We start from the raw sequence: 23,835 nt of genomic DNA on the forward strand, positions 1-23,835 counted from the left end.
CTCCAACCACGCCCAGATTTCAGTGGGACTCAGTTCCAGGCACCCAGGAATCAGGTACAAACTCACCAATTTCACTGAGTTCCTCCCCAGTCTCTCTCATGTCTTCACACCCAGACCTCAGGCACTCTCCTGTTTGTCCCAGTTACTCTCCAACCATGCCCAGATTTCAGCAGGAGTCAGCCTCCTACATCCAGGAATCACCTACAGACTCACAGACCTCACTGAGATCCTCCCCAGTCCCTCTCAGGTCTTTGCCCTCAGCCTACAGGGAATCTTCTGTCTCTTTCAGCTACTCTCAAACCATCCCTAGATTCCAGCTGGAGTCCATTCCAGGCACCCGGGACACACCACCAAACTCACCAATTTCACTGAATTCCTCCCCAGTCTCTCTCATGTTTTCACCCCCAGCCCTCAGGGACTCTTCTGTCTCTCTCAGCTACTCCCCAGCCATCTCCAGATTTCAGCTAGAGTCAGTTTCCCACACCCAAGAATCACTTACAAACTCACAGACCTTACTGCAACCCTCCCCCATTTCTTTCACCTCTTCAACTCCAGCGTTCAGGGACTCTCCTGTGTCTCCCAGCTTCTCTCCCACCTTCCCCAGATTTCTGCAGCAGTCAGCCCCAGGCACCCAGGAGAACCCTAGAAACTCGCAGGCCTCACTAGATTATTTCCCTATGACCTGTGTTTATACAGGGATGGCTCCCACGTATCCCTCAGTGACCCCGAACCCATCTCCATTTACACTCAGACACTTCCAGGGCCTGATAGCTACTCCCTGTTATTGTCCTTCAGTTCAAAGCCCTGGCCAATCTACTAGCCAACATGACGCAGTTACCTGGCCATTTCTCCACATTTCTGGTGAGGGCCCCACACCCAGCCGCAGAAGAGCCCCTCCTGCATTCCGTCCTCACACACAGGCCTGTCCATCTACTTGCTACTGTCACACTCTTGCCAGCAGAAGAGGCTCCTCTAACAGCCGATATCACCACCCAGACTATCATCGCCCCACAGCTGTGCAGCGGGACCCTCCTGCTTGCTGACATGGTTGCCGGCGCCCATACTGACACCGACCTCCAGCATGTCAGCGTCCCTTTGGGCGACAATACTGGTGACATGGCTAGCATGACCCTCCTACCTGGCGGTGACACCGTTGATGTAAGCCTCCGACATAGCTGGGACCACAGGTGCTTACCTCCACAACTGGCTATTTTTTTTTTTTAATTTTATTTTAGAGTTAGGGTTTCACCATGTCATCCAGGCTGGTCTAAATCTGCTGGATTCAAGTGATCTTCCTTCCTCAATATTCAGTTTGGACAAACGTTTTCTCTTGGTGCATACCTAGGTGTGGAATTTGTGGGTCATTTGAAAACTTCTATTATGTTTAACATGTTTAGGAACTTCCAGATTATTTTCCAATATGGCTGTAGATTTTGAAATTCCTACCAGCAGTGCAGGAATGTTACAGCTTCTTTACATAATCATCAGCATTTGTTATTTTCTGCTTTTTTGTTTTTGTTTTTGTTTTTTTTCAAGATAGAATTTCTCTCTTGTTGCCCAAGCTGGTGTGCAATGATGTGATCTCGGCTCACTGCAACCTCCGCCTCCCAAATACCTGGGATTACGGCTGCATGCCACCACACCTGGCTAATTTTTTGTATTTTTAGGAGAAACGGGGCTTCACCATGTTAGCCACACTGGTCTCAAACTCCTGACCTCAAGTGATCCGACCACCTTGTCCTCCCAAAGTTCTGGGATACAGGCGTGAGCCACTGCACCCAGCCTATTTTCTGCTTTTCAATCCTTGCCATTCTAGTGAGTGTGAAGCAGCACCATTGTTTTGACTTCCATTTCTCTAATGACTGAGGATGTGGAGAGTCATTTCATGTGTCTCTTGCTTATTTGTTTATTTTCATTTAAGATATGTCTACTGAAATCCCTTGCCTACTTAAAATTTGGTTATTTTTTCTCAACAATAACAAAACTGTTAGGGAGTGGGAAATTACAGCAGTTTCAAATTCAGTTGACACACGGTTTCTACAATCTTTTGCAGCTTGTATGAGGTAGGATGAGGGCTGAATGTTCATCTTGGGCCTTGGAATGGATTCATCTACCCACACCTTGTCCAGGTTGGCTCTCAGCTTCCAGGTCAGGACACTTTTTAAAAATATTTATTATTTTTTTTATTTTATTATTATTTTTTTGAGACGGAGTCTTGCTCTGTCGTCCAAGCTGGAGTGCAGCGGTTCAATCTCGGCTCACTGCAAGCTCTGCCTCCCAGGTTCACGCCATTCTCCTGCCTCAGCCTCCCGACTAGCTGTGACTACAGGCACCTGCCACCACACCTGGCTATTTTGTTCTTTTTTTTTTTTTAAGTAGAGAAGGGATTTCACCGTGTTAGCCAGGATGGTCTCAGTCTCCTGACCTCGTGATCTGCCCGCCTCAGCTTCCCAAAGTGCTGGGATTACAGGCGTGAGCCACCGTGCCCGGCCAAGACACTTGATAGAATTGCTTAAGTGCTTCCCATGTGCCAGAGCCATGAAAAGTAAATGAAGAAAATAAAGAAAAAGAAGACTCAATTATTTTGATGACTTAGAGATCTGACCATGGAGGACGTGTGAAACGTGGTAACCAGCGATTTAAACCATGTGTTGCTGGATCCCAGAGTAATATAATTTATTGATTTCTCGGGGAAATGAGAAAGTTCCGAAAGTGATATTTAACATCCACCAAATTCTCCCAATCACAGACTGATCTGCTCATTGAATTACAGAGTTCAAAAACACTCAATAGAGGAAATGATATTCAAGTTGTGTCTTAAATACTGAGTAAGATTTCAATAGCACAGGAAAGGATGGACTTACAGAAGGAAGAACAATAGCAGCAAATTCAGACATTTGTAAAACTGGAGGACCCGGACTGAGAACTGGGACTGTGTCTACCCAAGCAAAGAGGGGTGGTTTGGAACCAAATGCCTGACGGGCTTGGATGCTTTGGAGTCATTGACAATTTTTTAGAATTTATCAAAACAATTCGATACTCTGTTTATAAGGGAGAGTTCTAGAACTTGCAGGATGAAATTTTTGAAACACAAGGAGGGAGAGATAAGGAAATGAGTTCTCACTGTAACTGAAACCTTTCATTACGGCACAGAAAAAGACATCTCTATCTTCGGAACACACTTCTATCCCAGAAAATATTTCATTTTATATATATAGCAATGTAAGTGATTAGGATGCCATTTAAATCAGAAAGGAAATAATTACTTTTTATGTAAATTTTGTTAAGAAAAGTAGGCAATCCTTTGGTGAAACAGGAAACTCCATCTTCTTTCATATCATACACTTAAATGAATCACACGGTGATTCAAAAGAACAATGAAAGCATCTGAAATGAATATAGAGATGCACTTATTGGGAATCAGGCTAAGAAATGTCTTTTTAATCATACTGGAGGAAAAAAAAAAAAAGCCACAAATGAAAAGACTGATATACCTTGTCAGATGAAGGTTTTTTTTTTTTCCTAATCTACTTTATAAATGTTGAAACTGGAGGAGCAGTTCACTCATAACAGAAGCGATATCATTAATTCACAGAGTACTTAAAGATGACAATGAAATGCAATAGGCAATAAGACAGCATATTTTGTCTGTCAAATTGGGAAAATGAGACAGGATATTTTGTCCACCAAACTGGGAAAATATTAAAGAAAGTGATTGTGTCTAGTTTTGTTATGCTAAAATTAGAAGCGTAAGTTCAATGGAGGACAAGGGGGTAACTTCCCTATAAGCTAAAGAATCCTAGGCAAGCATTGCAAATATTTTTTTTATTATTATCTCTACGTATCTCTACGTCTGTAGTGACATAGAGAACTATCCATGATATATGACCTGTGGGCAAGAAATGATTACGAAATATTATGATGCCATTTGGGAGAATGGGATTTTTAAGAAATCATATTTACTCACATAAACCAGGGATTAAGTAAGAATTTATTATTATTATTATTATTATTATTTTACCATTCTTTACATGTAATGTGAACTACTTTTGAAATAAACATTTCAAAAGGCTCTGCGGCGCCCGAAACTTCAACTCAGGAACACCTTGCATGCCACCTCCTGCCGCCTGGCAGTGGGCGGGACTCGAGGTGGACGTGCATTTACGTCACCATCGCACCTAGGAGCGGACTGCGCCGCGGAGGGTTCTGGGAAAGGTAGTCCCACACGTCGAGTCGACCACTTCCGTTTCCGTTGGGCGGGCCGTCTTGGTTGCTTCTTAGTCAGTGGTGAGGCGTGTTGGAGACGTGCGTCGCCATGTGGTGTACTGTCCGGCCAGGGGATTTAGGATTAGCTCTATAGGACCAACGTGAAGGGACAACGTGCGGCAGAGGTTCGAAGCCCACGAATTTCCATGAGCTCGGCCTGGTGAGGCAGGGGTGTGAGGAGGCGCATGTATCGAACTTTTTGAGCGCCTGGGCGGGGTGGGCCCGGGTCGGCAGCCCTCGCAGTCCAGGCTTGGAAAAGCAGTTTAAGGCCAGCTCTGGCTTTGAGATGAGATCTGCAGTGCGAGAGCGTCCACTGCGGGCAGTGGCGGATCGATGACATAAATTTTCTCAGGGTAGCCGCCCACCCACTTGTGGAGTAATTTCAGAGTTTTCTGCGAAGTCATTTCTGTAAACAGAAAGTTGATTCCCTGTGTTCTGGTTTTATCCTTTGAAATGTATTAAGCGCGGGCCGGGCGCGGTGCCTCAAGCCTGTAATCCCAGCACTTTGGGAGGCCGAGACGGGCGGATCACGAGGTCAGGAGATCGAGACCATCCTGGCTAACACAGTGAAACCCCGTCTCTACTAAAAATACAAGAAAATTAGCCGGGCGTGGTGGCAGGCGCCTGTGGTCCCAGCTACTCGGGAGGCTGAGGCAGGAGAATGGCGTAAACCCGGGAGGCGGAGCTTGCAGTGAGCCGAGATCGCGCCACTGCACTCCAGCCTGGGGCACAGAGCAAGACTCCGTCTCAAAAAAAAAAAAAAAAAAAAAAAAGAAATGTATTAAGCGCTGTGCAAGTCCTAAGAGTTGGTTTGCTGTATCGTTGCTGGCTCTGCTTTTCGTAGCCGCCTAAGCACGCACAGGCAGAATTTCACTATCGGTGTCAGACAGCTCTGAATTCAAATCTTGAGGTTTTGTCTTGATTCTCTTTGTCTCCTGAAAGGGGCAGTGAGAGTAGGCTTGTAGACGGCTGCTTTGGAATGGCGTGGACCTTTAACTCTGAGTCCTGTAGGAAAAGAGGTTCTTTTCCTCGACGACTCAAGCAAGTAGCGGGGTAGATTACATTCAGCTGGCACTGAGAGATTTCCCCCTGTGGCATAGTGGGAATTGGGATTAAATCATGTTAGCCCGGTGCTCATTGGAAAAGAGGTTCTTTTCCTCGACTCCTCAAGCAAGTAGCGGGGTAGATTACATTCAGCTGGCACTGAGAGATTCCCCCTGTGGCATAGTGGGAATTGGGATTAAATCATGTTAGCCCGGTGCTCATTTTTCTTTCACAGGCTTCCTTCTTGGGATTGTTCCTTTCTCGGAGAGAATTGTATAAAAGAGGGAGAAATAACCCCACATCTCTTGACACTAGAGCTCCAGGTGAGGGAACTTTGGTTTCTCTTTTGTGGCAATGCCCGGTCTCTTGGTGACCTCATTCTTCATCCCATTGATTTCACAAATGTTCATCCAGGCCCCTTAGTCGCCGCTGCCTTCCCTTAGAAATGGGGAAGGGTTGAGGAATTTCCCAGGGTCTTTATTTAGTGTATTATCTTGGCTCCTAGTAGTGGGCCGCTGAGTCAGTAAAGGCTTACGCCGTTTCAGCGCTGTGCTAGGGAAGAAACGCGGGGTAGAAATAATTGGAGTAACTGTGATGGTGTATATGAACTGAGTGCTTACTGTATGCCAGGTATTACGCTCTATCCATAGTGTCTAGGACAGTGCCAGGCTTGCTAGTAAATACTTAAATAAATGAATGTATTTCTATTGAATTTTCTAAGCAAGTTTGTATGTCAGCTATTATCCCCATGTCACAGATGAGTTGCTGAGGTTTAAAAAGTTTAAAAAACTTAAAAAGTAAGACCTGGCCAGGAGACCTTCTAACCAGAACCAGGGTCTTTACACTTATGCTTCCTTCTGGGCTTGTCTCATCCCAGCTTTTTTCACAGCTGATTTATTTTTCAAGCAGCTCTTAGAGACTGTCCCTGATCACTTGATTTAATGTTGCTGTTTCCACAGTTACCACGTATGTTTCACCTGATAGAACCTACATTTGTTGGAAAACAGGAATCTATCATGTTTGCTTTACTTTCTTCATAGCCTTTTTTGCAATCAAAAGTCACCTAATTTATAGAGAGATTAACCCACCCGAATGTAGGCACCATGGGAACAATTACTTTTTCCATCTTAATTTACTGCTGTATTGTCATGCGCCTCCTGTGGAGAGACCACCAAACAGGCTTTGTGTGAGCACCATGGCTGTTTATTTCGCCTGGGTGCAGGCGGGCTGAGTCCGAAAAGAGAGCGAAGGGAGATAAGGTTGGGGTCATTTTATAGGATTTGGATGGGTAAAGGAAAATTACAGTCAAAGGGGGGTTCTTTGGCGGGCAGGAGTGGGGGGTCACAAGGTGCTCAGTGGGGGAGCTTTTTGAGCCAGGATGAGCCAGGAAAAGGAATTTTACAAGATAATATCATCGCTTAAGGCAAGGACCGGCCATTTTCACTTCTTTTGTGTTGGAATGCCATCGCTTAAGGTGAGGCCGGGTATTTGCACTTCTTTTGTGATTCTTCAGTTACTTCAGGCCATCTGGGCGTATACGTGCAAATCACAGGGGATGCGATGGCTTGGCTTGGGCTCAGAGGCCTGACATGTATGTCTAGTGTTTATTCTTCTAAGATGTTGTGTTAGACTCTGAATGTACATTTACTAAATGCATGAGTTCCTGTATTCCTAGGTTAATACTGGGTTGGGTCAGTGGTAATAGTTTATTGATGATTTTCTGTGTACCAGGTACTGGGTTATGAAGTTTATTCACATAGGCGTGTGTGTGAAAGAGTCTACTAGTTTTGCAAGTAAGGATTATCTTTGTTTGACAAGTACAGACTCATTCAAAAGGTTAAGTCATTCCTGTGGTGTTAATGTAACTACAAAGTGGCTGAACCAGAATTCGAACCTAAACCTTTTGACAACTCTAGTTTTGAGAAACTAGAACTGCAATTTTCAAAACCCGACTCTTCCTTTTGCTATCTTATCATAACTTCATCATTTACCTGTTTTTTCCTCAGACTTCAACCTCAGAATCATATTTATTTCTCCTCCTCTTCATCCCTATGTGGAATTATTCTTTTAGTTTTGTTATTTCTACCTCTGCAATATCTCTTATTCCCACTACTTCATTATCCCACTGCCTTTGTATGAACTCTTTCTGTCACCCTCCTTTTCTCCCAGTGTGAGCTCCATGCAGTCCAGAAATGTATCTTTTACTGTATCCTAAGCACCTGGAACACAGTAGAAGTTCATTATGGCGGCTGATTTCCACCTAGATTGTTAGCAGCTGCATGATCACAGAGTCCTTGTCTTCCCTGTTCACTCTTGGATCCCAACACAGCCAGCATAGTCCTTAGCACCCAAATTACAGTCCATGAACTGGAGAACAAAATCACTTCTGCTCTGAAGATGACATCAAGAGGACCCAAGGATCCATATCAGCAAGCTGAGTTCAGATTACTTCCATTCTCCTATTTAAATATTTGTTGAGTACCTGCTGTGTGCCAGGTGCCAACTGAAATCCTAGCCCTCATAGAGTTCACATTCTTGTGGGTGGAGAAAGATGGTCAACAAGAAAAATAGACTGTAGGTAAGGTGTCAGTTTCATGGAGAAAAATGAAGCAGAGGAGGGTGTAGGAAGTGCTGGTTTGCCAATTTGAGAAGGATAATGAGGGATGAATTTCACTGAGAAAATGGTGCTTGAATAGGGACCCAAAGCAGGTGAGGGGCCTGCAGGCGTCTGAGGAAAAGCAGTTTTCTCATTCTGCTCAGATGAGCAGAATGAGAAGGAGGGAGGGATAATTGAGAAACTGAATATTGGGAAGGAAGATAGTGTAAGGTCTTTGGGCCATTGAAAGGACCTTGGTGCAAGGTTTTGAGCAAAGTGGTGGTTTTGGCCAGAGAAGAATATGAGTTTATATAAAAGATCACTCCAGCTGCCATGTAGGAAGTAGACTGAAGTGAACAGGAGTAGGAACACAGTGGCGATTTAGGGAGCTGTCACATTAATTCAGGTGAGACATGATGGTGGTGTGGATGGTGGCAGCAAGAATATTTGATCTGATTCTGGTTCTGATTTGTACGTATTTGCTGATGGATTGGATGTAGAGTACAAGGAAGAAATCAAGAATGACTCTAGAATATTTCCTCTTCATTTCAAAGGAGAGAAGTACCTCTGGGGCAAATCTAGAGTTTGCTTTTGGACATGTTTTTTAAGTTGCTTTTTAGACATAAGAGTGGAGTTGCCAGGTTGCCATGGAGTCATCAGTGTGTAGATTCTACTGAAGGCCTGAGGCTGGATGTCTTCACCAAGGGAGTGAAGGAGGATAGAGAACTTCATGTGCTGACTCTTGAGGCTTCCTGACCAGAAGAGTTCAGGGACAGGAGGAGGAAGCACAAGGAAAATTTGTACCCACTGGAAGTTTCTGGAAACCCTGAAAATCAGCCAGTCAGAGGAAGCGAGGGTAACTTAGCAGGTTTGCTTCAAATGTGGCCCCTGGACCCACTTTGTCAGCATCCCCTGGAAACTTGTTTAAAACACAGACTCCTGGGCTCTACTGCAGAGATACAGAATCAGAATCTTTGGAGTTGGAATCTAGCAGTCTGTTTTCATCATTGCTCCTGGTGATTTTTAAACATACTGAAGTCTGCAAAGTGCAGTCCTAGAGGATCCTGAAGTTTGGGTTTAAGTGGCATTGGGGTGGAGGCCTTGTTTCAGATCTGGCCTCTACTCTTCCCCTTTGTCCTTTATGTAGGAGGGTAACGTGTTGCCTGGTTGTCCACACCTGGGTCAAAGGGCCATCCCAAGTTCAGGGCAGTGCATGAAGGGAGGGAGAGAGAAAGATGCTTGTCACTGTGGGCCATGCAGAGGGCTGGTACAGATGGTTAGAGGAAAGAAGGAGATTTGAGTTCCTGAAGCAGTAAAATTCAGTGAGTGTCCTACAGTAGACAGCCCAAGTATGTGTATCTGTTTGTCTGAACTTGACCTCATTGAGACTTGAATTTCAAGAGGAAAGAGTTCAGGCAAGGTGGGGAAGGGTGGGAACTTATGCCTGCTGTCTTTGCACTACCTCCTGAGTAGCTCTGAGCAGATTGCAAGAGTTTTGTTCAATCTCTGTGCATTGCTTCCTGCTGATAGAATTGCTTAAGTGCTTCCCATGTGCTAGAGCCATGAAAGGTAAATAAAGAAAAAGAAGTCTCAATTATTTTGATGACTTAGAGATCTGACCATGGAGGCAGTGTGAAAGGTGGTAACCAGCAATTTACACCATGTGTTGCTGGATCCGAGAGTAATTAATTCAGTCTGGGGAGCGACGGGGCAGAAGAGACGTAATTTCAAAAAGGAATTCTTGCCCTGGGTTCCGTGAGCATAACTCAGGAGTTCCATGAATTTGAGTGGGAAAAAATTTTATACTAGTCTAAGTCACAAGTAGCGTTTCACTGTGAACATAGGTGCTAAGCCACAATATTAGCAGTAGTTGTGACTTTGTCATCCATATACATCATAGATATTTTTATGTCATATTCTGGTTTGCACAGATATTTCAGAGTATTGTTTATGCTCATTACTCTTTTGAAATTGTAGTAAATTTGTTGTTTATATTGAATGTGTTAATAAAGTAACACTGTACTTGCACAGTGAGCCATGCAGAGTTTTAATAGTTTTGAAGTTTGTATTTCAGTATAATTCTTTGCATTTCTTTCTATGCATTTAAAACTTTATTCTGAGTAGAGGTCTTTAGGTATCATCAGATTAGTGAAGGGGGGTCATGGCACAAAAAAAGTTAAAAACGCTGACTTAAAGATGGCTCTAATCTTTTTTTTTTTGTTGTTGAGACGGAGTCTCGCTGTGTTGCCCAGTCTGGAGTGCAGTGGTGCGATCTCAACTCACTGCAAGCTCTGCCTTCCGGGTTCACGCCATTCTGCCTCAGCCTCCCGAGTAGCTGGGACTACAGGTGCCCGCCACCACGCCCGGCTAATTTTTTGTGTTTTCAGTAGAGACGGGGTTTCACCGTGTTAGCCAGGAGATGGCTCTAATCTTTATCCTGATTTCTATAATCCCTAAGTATGGGGATTTAGTTTATTTTATTTTTTGCAAGTCCAACATTATTGCATTAATAAAGCTTTTTCTCTCCAGGTGTTACTTCACAGGGCACAGGTCCCATATGTTTGTGGAGTCTCCCTGCCCTTCTGAGGAGCCCTGTGCCTCACTGAGAATTTAGCTGCAGGGCCCTTCTCACAGACTCTTCTGTGACTGTCCTTACCCATCTGCAACATTCTTGGCTTTCTGGACTATGAGCCCCTTCAGTGTAGGGGACTAAACCTGACTAGTACTGAGTAGGTGTCCGATAAACTACTGAATGAATAGTATCCAGAGGATACGAACCACAGCCTTGGGGCCCAGAAGAAAGTACTAAGTAAAGTTCCCTCCTGAACCTATAGGTCCCTCGACCATGGGAAGCAATCACGCTCTGGACAGTAAAGGTGAAGACAGCGACTTGTCGGAGCTTGGAGAGTCTCTAGAATGAAGAAGGCCTGGATCTTCTGTGTCTCCAGCTTAGGAAGACCAGAGAATAAACACGATTGCTGCTGCTCTCAGAAATCCTAGCAGAAGAGACCATGGAGACTTTGACCTCAAGGCATGAGAAAAGAGGTGACAGTTAATAGAGGGGGTGGGCAGAGGGAGAATCCGAACTTAATGTGGAGGAGAAAGAGTTGGGTGTTGAGGAATTTCCTCAAGTGAGAAGAAACCAGTCTGTAAAGCTGGGCACTTTCCTACCAGATAGATGACCTAGAGCTCCGGGCAGCACCAACTCCTCCTCATGGCCTCTTTCTCCTCCTACAGCTCTTCATTCTCAAGCCTCAGCCCTTTCCCAAGATAGGGAGGACAAGACCATGTTTCAGGTGGGTTGTTTTCTTTTCTCTCCCGAAATACCACCTTAGGCATCAGAGAGAAAACATACATCCCTTCTTGGTAAAAGGAAAAAGAGTGAAAAATGTATTGGGTGAATACATTACATTTCTCATTGCATTTATCCACAGAATAGTGATGTGAGACAGATAGTATGATTCTGTTTTAGAGATGAAGAAATGAATGGGGGATTCAGGATTTGAACTCAGGCCAATTGGATTCGATAATCTACCTTTCTGGTCTGCCTTTCTGCCACCACAGTAGCTTCATGCAGAGGCCCAAGCCTAGATGAGCAGAGAGATGACTCTCCAAATACTGAATCATTTCTGCCTGGGTTGTTCTCTTCTGTGGAACATGTATTGATTTATAGATGTAATATTCTCCATGTAGTAGACCCTACCAAAAAGTATACCATGCACAAAGTTTAAAAACAACATATTAGGGGAGAAAAGTTTCATCTGTGAAAAAATTTTAATATCCTTATTTTCAGAAGAGGGCTATGCATAAAGACCTGAGGATTCTTGTTCAGGAAGGGAGCAGAGAAAAACTAATGCCCACTAATCATATGAAAAGATAATGAGCCTTTATTAATCAAAAGGATTCACTTTGGAATAAGATTTATGATTCTTCTAGCAGACAGCCAAAGATTTGAAAGGTCAGCATTCACTGTTAGCTGAGATATGGAGAAGTGGGTACATCCACACAGCTGCAGGAGTATTTCAGCCTTTCTAGAAGTTCTCCTTATTCTGGTTGAGCATTTCCCACTTTAAGAATTTTTTCTAAATCAGAACAAATGTGCAAAGAATGATAATTGCAGCCTTGTGCGTAACAGCCAAATATATATACACACACATACATGTAAACACGTATATATACACATGTATACATATATATACACATATACACATATATACACACATGTATACACATATACATATATACACACACGTATCTGTATGTATACATACAAACACATAGTGAGAAGGATTCTGTGTTCATCTATTAGTGAATTGTGGTTTCATTCATTCTTTTGTCTGGATTCTAAGCTGCCATCAAGTGAGATAAAGTAAATGAAAAAATAAGGATATGGAAATAGGCTATCCTTTAGTATATACATATTTCTTAATTTTCTTTTAAATTGAAAAAAATCATAGCCATTGCAGAATTTTAAGATTGTTTTTTCAACACATAAAACATTATTTTCTAAACCTTCCTTTTATGAAAAGAGATTGTGAAAGAGTTTTGAAGATTTGATTCACGTCTTTTACTGTGTACCTTAATTTTAAATATTATTGATTACTTCCTGCTGTGAAAGTTGAAGCAATTAGCCCGTTTTTACTTCCCACCATCTTCTGATTGTTATTATATTGTTATTGTCATTGTTACCTCTGATTCATAACCGTCAGTTCCCCCAGTTGAGACTCACTTCTGTGTATTTAAGTAATTGCTCACCACCTCTCCTTTTACCATGACTTTCTTACTTGAATTTATTTGTTGATTGCCTCAATTTCATCTACAAAAACTTTGGATGCAGTCTTTTGTTCCCCCATGCTAAAGACTTGCCTGCAGTATCCTCTGCATTTTCCAAGTTTAAGAATGTTGTGGGCCAGGTGAAGTGGCTCGTAATCTTAGCACTTTGAGAGGCTGAGGCATGCGGATCACTTGAGCTCGGGAATTCGAGACCAGCCTGGGCAACATGGTGAAATCTCATCTCTACAAAAATACTAAAAAAATTAGCTCACTCATAATATTTATATAATATATAAATATTATATATTTCATTATAACTTTTAAAATAAAGATTAAGTAGAAGACAGACCATACCAAAGTCTATAATGAAATAAATTAGGTTTCCCCTAATTGAAATTCTGTCGTCGCTAATGTGCCCAGCATTAACAAAGAGGTGTCCATCCATCAATATCTTTGTTGTGTGAAAATATATGTTACCCTCTTTAAAAAGGAAATGGAGCCGGGCACGGTGGCTTACGCCTCTAATCCCAGCACTTTGGAAGGCCTAGGTGGGCGGATCACCTGAGGCCAGAAGTTCAAGACCATTCTGGCCAACATGCTGAAACCCCGTTTCTACCAAAAATAAAAAAATTAGCCGAGCATGATGGTGCATGCCTGTAATCCCAGGTACTCGGGAGGCTAAGGCAGAAGAATCACTTGAACCTGGGAGGCGGAGGCTGCAGTGAGCTGAGATCATGCCAGGGCACTCGAGCCTGGGCGACAGAGTGAGACTCCATCTCACAGAAAAGGAAATGGAAACATGTATGTTTTCCGTGTAGTACGTATTTTACTACTATAAGATATTCAGTTCTGATTACTACCAGTTTTAGCGCTACAGACAGTACAAACACATGTGATTTTCGCATCCTGTGCTTTAATCTGTAAATTCTATGATGTAGACGTCTAAATATTGCTGGCCCATATACTTTGTGTGGGGAAAAAACCACTCAGACTCTAAGTGCTTTCTGTATTCTGACACTCAGCAACAATAATCACAGGCAGAAGACTTCTGTGGTCAAACGTGTGGGTTTCTCCTCAAACACCAAGTAAGCAATCAGTTTTGTGACAGTTTTGCTGGGTGCCCTTCAGTTCAGTTCTGACACTGTTTACCTGGAGGTAGTGTCAGATCCCACAGGTTGAGGATTCGGTCCCACAAGAGACTGCTCCTCCCTCCCACCAGTTGCAAGTTGGGGTTCCCACAACCCACTCTTTGGGTTTGATTAATTTGCTAGAGCAGCTCACAGAACTCAGGGAAACACTTATGTTTACTGGTTTATTATAAAGGATTTTACAAAAGGATACAGATGAAGAGATGCATGGGGCAAGGTACGGGGGAAGGGGCATGGAGCTTCCATGCCCTCTCTGGGCATGCCTCCTTCCCAGAAGTTCTCTGAACCTGGTTCTCTTAGGTTTTTATGAAAGTTTCATTAGGTAGGCACCAGTGATTAAAACCATTGGCCAGTGGTGATCAACTTCACCCTTAGCTCCTCTCCCCTCACTGGAGGTTGAGGGCGGGGGGTACTATAAGTCTAATCCTCTAATCCTGCCTTGGTCTTTCCAGTAAACAGCCCCATCCTGAAGTTACCTACCGGCTGCCAGCTACTGGTCAACTCATTAGCATAGAAAAAGACATCACGGTTCTTTTCTTTTTTTTTTTTTTTTAATTATACTTTAAGTTCTAGGGTACATGTGCACAATGTGCAGTTTGTTACATATGTATACATGTGCCATGTTGGGCAAGGATCTAGAACTAGAAATACCATTTGACCCAGCCATCCCATTACTGGGTATATACGCAAGGGATTATAAATCATGCTGCTATAAAGACACATGCACACGTATGTTTATTGCGGCACTATTCACAATAGTGAAGACTTGGAATCAACCCAGATGTCCATCAGTGACAGACTGGATTAAGAAAATGTGTCACATATACACCATGGAATACTATGCAGCCATAAAAAAGGATGAGTTCGTGTCCTTTGTAGGGACATGGATGCAGCTAGAAACCATCATTCTCAGCAAACTGTCGCAAGAACAGAAAACCAAACACTGCATGTTCTCGCTTATAGGTGGGAATTGAACAATAGAGATCACTAGGACACAGGAAGGGGAACATCACACACGGAGACCTATTGTGGGGAGGGGGAAGAGGGGAGGGATAGCAGTAAGAGATATACCTAATGTAAATGACAAGTTAATGGGTGCAGCACGGTGGAATTTCTAAGGGCATTTGAAATTGTATGCCACAGAGACCAAATACCCATTTCACAGTGTCACACACTTCATTGTAAACTGTTAATATATTGTTGCCACAGTATTTGAGAAGAAATCGTAGCAATTTTTGCTCTTCTGCACACATGCAATTCCAAGAATGATTAATACTAAATACTTTTGCTCATCTGATGGAGGATATGTGGCAAAGATGCCCCCATTTTATTTTGCAGTTTCCTGCATTGTAAACATGATAAGCACTTTTTCAAATGTATATTGGCTGTATTTGTATTTTCTTATCAGTAAATTGCTTAGAAAATACTTTTGCCTATTTTCTCATTAATTCATTTTTTTACCATGTTTTTAGAAGCCCTTCTGAACACCTATCAAAAGTGTAGTAATTATTTTTTCTCAATCTTTTTTAAAAATTTCAGGTTCAGGGTGCATAGGTTTGTTATATAGGTGAATTGCATGTCATGAGGGTTTGTTGTACAGATTATTTTGTCACCCAGGTAATAAGCCTAATGTCCATTAGTTATTTTTCCTGATCTTCTCCCTCCTCCCACTGTCCACTCTCAAGTAGGCCCCTGTGTCTGTCGTTCCCTCTTGTGTGTCCAAGTGTTCTCATCATTTACCTCCCACTTATAAGTGAGAACACGCAGTATTTGATTTTCGGTTCCTGCATTACTTTGCTTAAGATAATGGCCTCCAGCTCCTTCCATGTTGCTGCAGAGGACATGATCTCATTCTGTTTTATGGCTGTATAGTATTCCATGATATATATGTTCCACGTTTTATTTATCTAGTCTACTATTGATGGGCATTTAGTTTGATTTCATGTCTTTTCTATTGTGAGTAGTGCTGCAGTGAACATGCGTGTGCATGCGTTTATGGTAGAATAATTTATATTTCTTTGGGTATATACCCAATAACGGGATTGCTGGGTTGAATGGTAGTTCTGTTTTAAGTTCTTTTATGAATCACCACACTGCTTTGAATAATGTCTAAACTAACTTATATTTCCACCAGCAGTGTATAGGTGTTCTTTTTTCTCCACTTGCCAGTGTTTATTTTTTGACTTCTTAGTAATAGCCATTCTGACTGGGGTGAGGTGATATCTTGTGGTTTTGATTTTCATTTCTGTAGTTATGTTGAACATTTTTAAATATGCTTGTTGGCTGCATATATGTCTTCTTAAATTTTACTTTCTTAATGGTGACTGTAAAGAAGTTTAAGGTTCTTATATAGTTAAATGATTTATTAGTTCCTTTTTGAAAATTTGGTTTCATATAATTTCAAAAGACCTTATCCATTCTCAGACTAATCAAAAAGTCATCTAAATGGCTGTTTAACATTTATATTAAAAATGTTTTTCTCATCAGCAAGGTCTGAAAAAATGTTTTATCTCTAGTATAACTGTAATTTATTTTTGTAAATGACATGAGGTTGACAATTAAGTTCATTTCTTCAAGATGGATACCCAGTTATGAAAATGTTATTTTTACATCAATCATTCTTTTTCAAGTCAACCAAAATACCACACTCATTTGTGTGTGTGTAAATATATATATATGTTTGTACATATAAATATATATACACACACATATGTATGTATATATACATATCATATACAAAGACAGAAGGAAATACAGCAATTGATTGCTATGTCACATGGACCTGACTGCTCTGCATTCTGTACTCTGGTTCACTGAGTTACTTGAACACCTGCATTGAATACCAACTTTTGGCCGGGCGCAGTGGCTCATGCCTGTAATCCCAGCACTTTGGGAGGCCGAGACGGGCGGATCACGAGGTCAGGAGATCGAGACCATCCTGGCTAACACAGTGAAACCCTGTCTCTACTAAAAATATAAAAAAATTAGCTGGGCGTGGTGGCGGGCGCCTGTAGTCCCAGCTACTCGGGAGGCTGAGGCAGGAGAATGGCGTGAACCCGGGAGGCGGAGCTTGCAGTGAGCTGAGATCAAGCCACTGCACTCCAGCCTGGGTGACAGAGCGAGACTCTGTCTCAAAAAAAAAAAAAAAAAAAAAAAGAATACCAACTTTTTTTTTTTTTAAGATAGTCTCGCTGTGTCACTCAGGCTGGAGTGCAGTGGTGCAGCCACAGCCCACTGCAGCCTTGACCTCCCAGGCTCAAGTGATACTTCCACTTTAGCCTCCCAAGTAGCTGGGACTAAGGTGCGCCATCACACCTAGCTTATTTTATTTTTTGTAGAGATGTAGGTCTCCCTGTGTTGCCGAAGCTGGTCTCAAACTCCCGGAATCAAATGATCCTCCCACCCCGGTCTCACAGAGTGCTGGGATGACAGGCAGGAGCCACTGTGCCTGGCTTAAACACCTACTTTTGAAATTTAGAAATTTGGAAAAAAAAAATGATGTTGGAATTAAAGTTTGGCTAGAACTTAGTAATGGTGCCCTTTGTTTTATGGTAGTTTTTGGGTTGGTGGTGTTGGTTTTTGTTGTTGTTGTTGTTTGAGACAGGGTCTGTCTGTCACCCAGGCTGGAGTGCAGTGGTACAATCTCAGTTCACTGCAGCCTTGAACTCCCAGACTTCCACCTCAGCCTCCCGAACAGCTGGGCCTATAGGTGCGCACCATCACATCCCACTAATGTTTCTATTTTTTGTAGATATGGAGTCTTGCCATGTTGCCCAGGCTGGTCTAAAACTCCTAGGCTGAAGGAATCCTCCCACCTTGGCCTCCCAGAGTGCTGGGACTATAACTTGGAGCTACCTCACTGAGCCCATGGTAGATCTCGAGCTACTTTTTTTCAGTTACTTTTGTGGCATTGGTCTGTTCACATTTTCTTTCACTTATTCATTCAGCAAATATTTGTTGAATACCCAACTATGGGCCAAACATTAAGCACTGGTAATATATTAGAGAAGAAAATGGATAACATCCCCACCTCATGGGGCTGACATTCCAGAAGGGGAAAATGGGTAGCAAATCAATTAAAAAGTAGACAAGTACCCTTGAGTATTTTAAGGGACATAGCCAGGGTGAATGGGTGGCTGCAAGGTTTTTGGCCTGAAAAACAGGTTTGGGAGCACCTCAGTTTATCCATGTAGGGGAGATTAGTAGACAGTAACTTGAGAGTAACAGCTCCATTCTGATTGGGCTCTTTTAGGTTCAAGATTCCTTTAGATGCCCAAGTAAATAGCTGGATATTCCAGGACTCAGTGGAGAAGGCAGGGCTGGATATTAAAAAATGAGAGTTGGTGTCTAGTCAACAGCTGTTTAATTAATTGCCTAACTGACCTCTTCTGGCCTGAGCTTTCTCCCTTCCACAACACCTCTAGTCTTGGGATTGATGGTTTAGTTCAGGATTCTGCTGGGAAGAGGGCTCTGTTGGTGTTTCTGCCTTAGTCCACTCGTCACTCAACATTTATTAGGTGTATATTTTTGGACAAATAATACTCAATTTTCTGAGACCTCATTTTTCTCATCTGTGAAATGAGGATAGCAATGGTAACTATCTTGCAAGTTCTGTGAGGATTAAATGAGATAGGTCCTATAAAAATTCTTAGCCTAGTACCTACCTACCTTATAATAAGTTTGATATAAGTGTAAGGGATTGATATTATCTGCTTTATATCTTATTTTCTGGTCTCCTGCTAACACACATCTTGGCTTTTATAGGACAGTTGTTAAAGCATAGCGGCTCTGGAACTAAGCTCTATGTGTTCAAGTTCTAGTTGTGTATCTTCCTAGCTCTGTGACTTTGGCCAAGTTACTTGACCTTCTGGTTCAGGGGTCCCCGGGGTCACCTTCATATTTGGTGCTTTGCCTGGACTCCTGGGCCTAGTGTATAGTTTTTCTTATGGCTAAAATTATTATAGTGGCACAGTAAGAATACACATCTGGATCAGGAAGGGAGATAGACACAGGCGGAGACTGGTGGAATTCACGTGCAGGCTTCCTGTGCTCTCCCTCACATGAAAGGTCTCCCACAACACACTCCCCAGCGCAGCATTGCAGCCACTTATGTACAGTGTTTCTGCCCAGAGAAGCCCAATACAGGCTCAGCAACCAGATTTTTGTTGGGAACTGGACACATTGGCACCCTCTACCTTCCATGTACCAAAATTCAGACTCCTGGAAGAAAAGTAGGCCTTCATCATAAGTCACATTGTTCCATAAACCACAAACAGCTGCGAGCTGGTATACCAGGGTTCCGTGCCCCAACCCTGTGTGTGAGGGGAACATTTTAAAAGCCAAGTTCTCAGACCCCAGTCAAGGGCCATCCAACCCTGGAAGCCTTTATGGAGATACCAGTCTTGGGCCTGTTAAGTTAACCCTTTTCTGCCCATCTCCCTGTGCCTCAGTTTCCTCTAAAAAAAGGATACAAGTATTATCCACCCCAAGGAACTTTTAAAATCACTTTATTGGGAGAGAATTTACACAAATAAAATATACTTATTGAAAGTGTTCAGTAAATTTTAAGACATATATTCACCACCATATCCAAGATACAGAGCATTTGCAACACTTCAGAAAGTTCTCTTATGCCTCCATGCAGTCAGTCCCTCTTAATAATACGATCGGTCTGCTGCTTTCCATTTCCTAAGCCATGTCCAAGTCCAGGCTAACATATCTCCCTGTAACTGTTGCAGTGGCCTCCTATGTGGTCTCCTTGTGTCTATACTTGATCCATTCCTGTGTTTTTCCATGCTGTGTCGGGTTCATAATTTTAAGACAGCTCATCTAATTTTATCACTACCCACTGTAAACCACCCTTCAGTGTTTGTTTCCTGCTTTTGGGAAAGACCAAAATCATCAATGTAGCCTAAGAGACCCGGAGTGATCTGGCTGCCGCCTACTTCACAGCGGCATTGCCTGAGGCTGAGATACGTGTGCCCTGCTTCTTACCACTTCCAGGTTTTCACCAACTGTTCCCACTGTCTGGAATTTTCTCTCCTCTGTTTTCCCTCAGTTAATTTCTACTTGTGCTTCAGAATTGAGATCCAGTTTTGCTTTCTCAAGCAAAGCATTTGCCTCTGTAAACATTGCTTCTGATAAGAATGGCATACAGTACCTGGACTGTTTGTGCAAACAATATGGTTTCTACTGAAAACCTGCTTTTCTGGAAGTCTGAAACTTTGGTATGTGCTAATCAGGAAGTCAGGAGGTACCTATGTGACTAGCCCCCAGTGAAAATCCTGGGCACCAAGTCTCCACTGAGCTTCTCTGATAGACAGCATTTCACAGGCCTTGATTTTTGGAGGAATTAAGCATACCTGTGTGACTCCAGTAGGAAAGGACTCTTGGAAGCTTGCACTTGGTTTCTTTCCAAGTTCACCCCATGTGTCTTTTCCCCTTGCTAATTGTATTTTATTTTCTTTCACTGTAGTAAATCTTAGCCATGAGTGTCATTGTATATCAGGTCCTGTGAGTTCTCATGGCCCATCATACAACCTGGATCTGGTTTTAGGAACTGCCAATACTAGCTCCATGAAGCTCTAGCTTTTTGGCTCATCTATGTAATTCCTGGTGACTAACATTATTTTATAGATACTGAATATTTCTTGAAAAAGTAATATGGTGTGCATTCTGTATTAGTCTGTTCTCATGCTACTAATAAAGACATACTCGAGACTGAGTAATTTATAAAGGAAAGAGGCTTCAGTCACAGTTCCACATGGCTGGGGAGGCCTTACACTCATGGTGGAAGAGCAAAGGATGTCTTACATGGCGGCAGGCAAGAGAGGCTGTGGAGGGGAACTCCTATTTATAAAGCCATCATATCTCGTGAGACTTATTCACCATCATGAGAACAGCATGGGAAAGACCCACCCCCATGATTCAGTTATCTCCCATCAGGTCACTTTCATAACACGTGGGAATTATGGGAGCTACAATTTAAGATGAGATTTGGTTGGGGACAGAGACAAACCATATAACATGCACTAAAACTTTCTATAGCTACCATGCCTTCGTATCAAAAATATATGCATGACTTAAATAACAAAGTCAAGTAAAAGTAGTCTTCTCATTCTTGACTTGTAATACCTTGTTGCAGGTACTCCAGGGACATGCTGAAGGCAAAGTATAATTCTTTTTTTTTTTTTTTTTTCTTTTTTGAGACAGAGTCTTGCTCTGTTGCCCAGGCTGGAGTGCAGTGGCGCGATCTCGGCTCACTGCAAGCTCCGCCTTGCGGGTTCATGCCATTCTCCTGCCTCAGCCTCCCGAGTCACTGGGACTACAGGCACCCGCCACCACTCCCAGCTATTTTTTGTTGTTGTTGTTGTTGTATTTTTAGTAGAGATGGGGTTTCACGTGTTAGTCAGGATGCTCTCGATCTCCTGACCTTGTGATCCACCCGCCTCAGCCTCCCAAAGTACTGGGATTACAGATGTGAGCCACTATGCCCAGCCAAGGCAAAGTATAATTCTGAGAGCTCCCATATGCAGTTCTCAAGAAAGCTTGCCACTGTCCAAGTGAAAACAGCAATGATATTACAGTAATATTTTGATGATCACTGTATTGCAGAATACACGACTGCCATTCTCACTGGACTGGAACAATTAGCTTTAAAAACACAGGTCACCATTCAGAGCTGAAGGGGACACAGCATAGTTTGAAATTCCTTGGTTCGAAATGCTACTTTTGAGGTCTCACCTGGTTGAGGAGATGGTTGCATGACATACATTAGCTGATTTCTGTCAGTGGTTGACATGGAAGTCCCTTAAAAAGGGTGTGGAATGGAAGAGGGGCTGTGGTTGCAAAGAACAGGATTTGTGCACCTGGTGATGAAAGCATAGCGAATGATTGGGAAAGAACCATCATTCTGGCAGAGAAAATGATTTCAGGGTACATGCAGGCATGGGCACAGTAAATTAGGCACTGTTGGAACTGTAAGTTGTAACAGCCTTCTTGGAGAAAAAATTGGCAATCTGCAAGTCACAGTCAGATTATAAAATGTGCAGACAAGTGATTCACGTGATCTAGTTCAGAGAAATTTCTCCAAGAAGTGCTCACAGTAGGCTGGGTGTGTTAGGCCATTCTGGCATTGCTACAAAGAAATACCCGGGTGGATCAGGAGGTCAGGCGATTGAGACCATCCTGGCTAACACGGTGAAACCCTGTCTCTATTAAAAACACAAAAAGATTAGCTGGGCATGGTGGCACGCACCTGTAGTCCCAGCTACTCAGGAGGCTGAGACAGGAGAATCACTTGAACCTGGGAAGCAGAGGTTGCAGTGAGCCGAGATCGCACCACTGCACTCTAGCCTGGGTGACAGAGCAAGACTCTGTCTCAAAAAAAAAAAAAAAAAAAAAACCCCAAGACTGGGTGATTTATAAAGAAAAGAGGTTTAATTGGCTCACAGTTCTGCAGGCTAAACAGGAAGCATGCTGCTGGCATTTGCTGGGCTTCTAGGGAAGCCTCAGAAAGCTTATAGTCATAACAGAAGGTGAAGGGAGAGCAGGAACTTTACGTACTGAAAGCAAGAAGTGTGGTTGGGGGAGGGGAAGTGGAGGTGCCATACAATTTTAAATGACTAGATCTCACAAGAACTCACTATCATAAAGACAGCACCCAGTCATGAAGGATCTGCCCACATGATCCAAACACCTCCCACCCCCGCTTCCTAGTACTGGGGATTACAGTTCAACATGAGATTTGGTCAGGGACAAATATCCAAACTGTATCAGTGGACAAATATCCAAATATCAGTGGCTCACCCCTGTTAATCCCAACACTTTGGAGGCTAAGATGGTAGAATCACTTGAAGCCATGAGTTTGAAGCCAGAGCAGCATAGCAAGGTCCCATCTCTACAAAAAAATAAAAATTAGCTCGATGTGGTGGTGCAAGCCTGTAGTCCTAGCTACTTGGGAGGCTGAGTGAGGCATGGGGATTGCTTGAACCCTGGAGATAGAGGCTGCAGTGAGCTATGATTGCACCAGTGCACGCCAGCTTGAGCCACAAAGTAAGAGACCCTGTGCCCAAAAAAAAAAAAGTGCCCTAAGTGAGCACAGGATACGATGTGTTTGTTGCTTGACGCTGCATGTCTGGGGTAGTTCAGTTGGTTAGAATTGAAATTATTGGCACTAAACATTAATAAACTGAGGTTGACACATCCGGCTGAACAACTTCCTGCTGTCTTGTCTTCGTTTTTTAGAGATGTGCAGTTTATCTTTAGATTTTTAAATTTTTTTGTTTCTATAAACCTCTGTGGACACCAATGTGTCTTCATCTAGTAGATGTTTGTGTTAATGGTTTTTCATTGTAGGAGCCATTAAGCTTCAAGGACGTGGCTGTGGTCTTCACTGAGGAGGAGCTGGGGCTGCTGGACTCTACCCAGAGACAGCTGTACCGAGATGTGATGCTGGAGAATTTCAGGAACGTGCTGTCAGTGGGTGAGAGGAATCCTCCGGGTAATTGGAACTGAACTTCTTGGAGTGTTCTTGTTCCTGGAGAGAAGATATTTTTGACTTTTTTACACAGGTTAAATCCTATTTTTATAGAACTCTTAGCTCTGGCTGCTATAAAAAATTGCCAGACTGGGTAGCATATAAACAACAGAAGTTTATTTCTAGAGTCTGGAAGGCCCGGTCCGAGATCAGGGTGGCAGCATGGTTGGGTTCTGGTGCGAGCCCTCTGCCAGGGTGCAGATAGCTGATTTCCTTTTGTGTCCTCACATGGCAGAGAAGAGCTCTCTGGGGATCTCTTTTCTAAGGACACTAATTTCTGTTCTGGGGGCTCCACCTTCATGACTTAATTACCTCCCAAAGACCCACCACCTCCTAATGGTATCACATTGGGATTTAGGATTTCAACATAGGAATTTTTGAAGACTGGGGTAACAGATGGAGAAACTCCAAGAGATGCATCTCCAGGTGAGAACCATGGGGCCTAGAGGTCTTGGAGATAAGAGCCTGGC

General features: G+C 43.0%; 1 protein-coding gene across 8 annotated transcripts in view; it reads left to right on the top strand.

The window, feature by feature from the left end:
* The first annotated feature begins 4,268 nt into the window (after window positions 1–4,268).
* The window catches only part of ZNF229 (zinc finger protein 229), a 31,297-nt gene continuing 11,730 nt past the window's right edge, over window positions 4,269–23,835 (top strand). The window contains exons 1-5 of one of the 8 annotated variants that reach the window (XM_007997104.3): window positions 4,269–4,426; window positions 5,546–5,633; window positions 10,741–10,951; window positions 11,144–11,202; window positions 23,185–23,329. In XM_007997104.3, the coding sequence (XP_007995295.2) occupies window positions 10,918–10,951; window positions 11,144–11,202; window positions 23,185–23,329 (238 nt within the window). In that variant the 5' untranslated portion in view covers window positions 4,269–4,426; window positions 5,546–5,633; window positions 10,741–10,917. Of the gene's footprint in view, window positions 4,427–5,545; window positions 5,634–10,740; window positions 10,952–11,143; window positions 11,203–23,184; window positions 23,792–23,835 lie in introns of those variants that run through there. The other 7 variants (XM_007997103.3, XM_007997107.3, XM_073016305.1 and 4 more) reach the window with 7 other exon arrangements.

The sequence above is a fragment of the Chlorocebus sabaeus genome, chromosome 6, assembly GCF_047675955.1.
Source record: "Chlorocebus sabaeus isolate Y175 chromosome 6, mChlSab1.0.hap1, whole genome shotgun sequence".
NCBI lineage: Eukaryota > Metazoa > Chordata > Mammalia > Primates > Cercopithecidae > Chlorocebus > Chlorocebus sabaeus.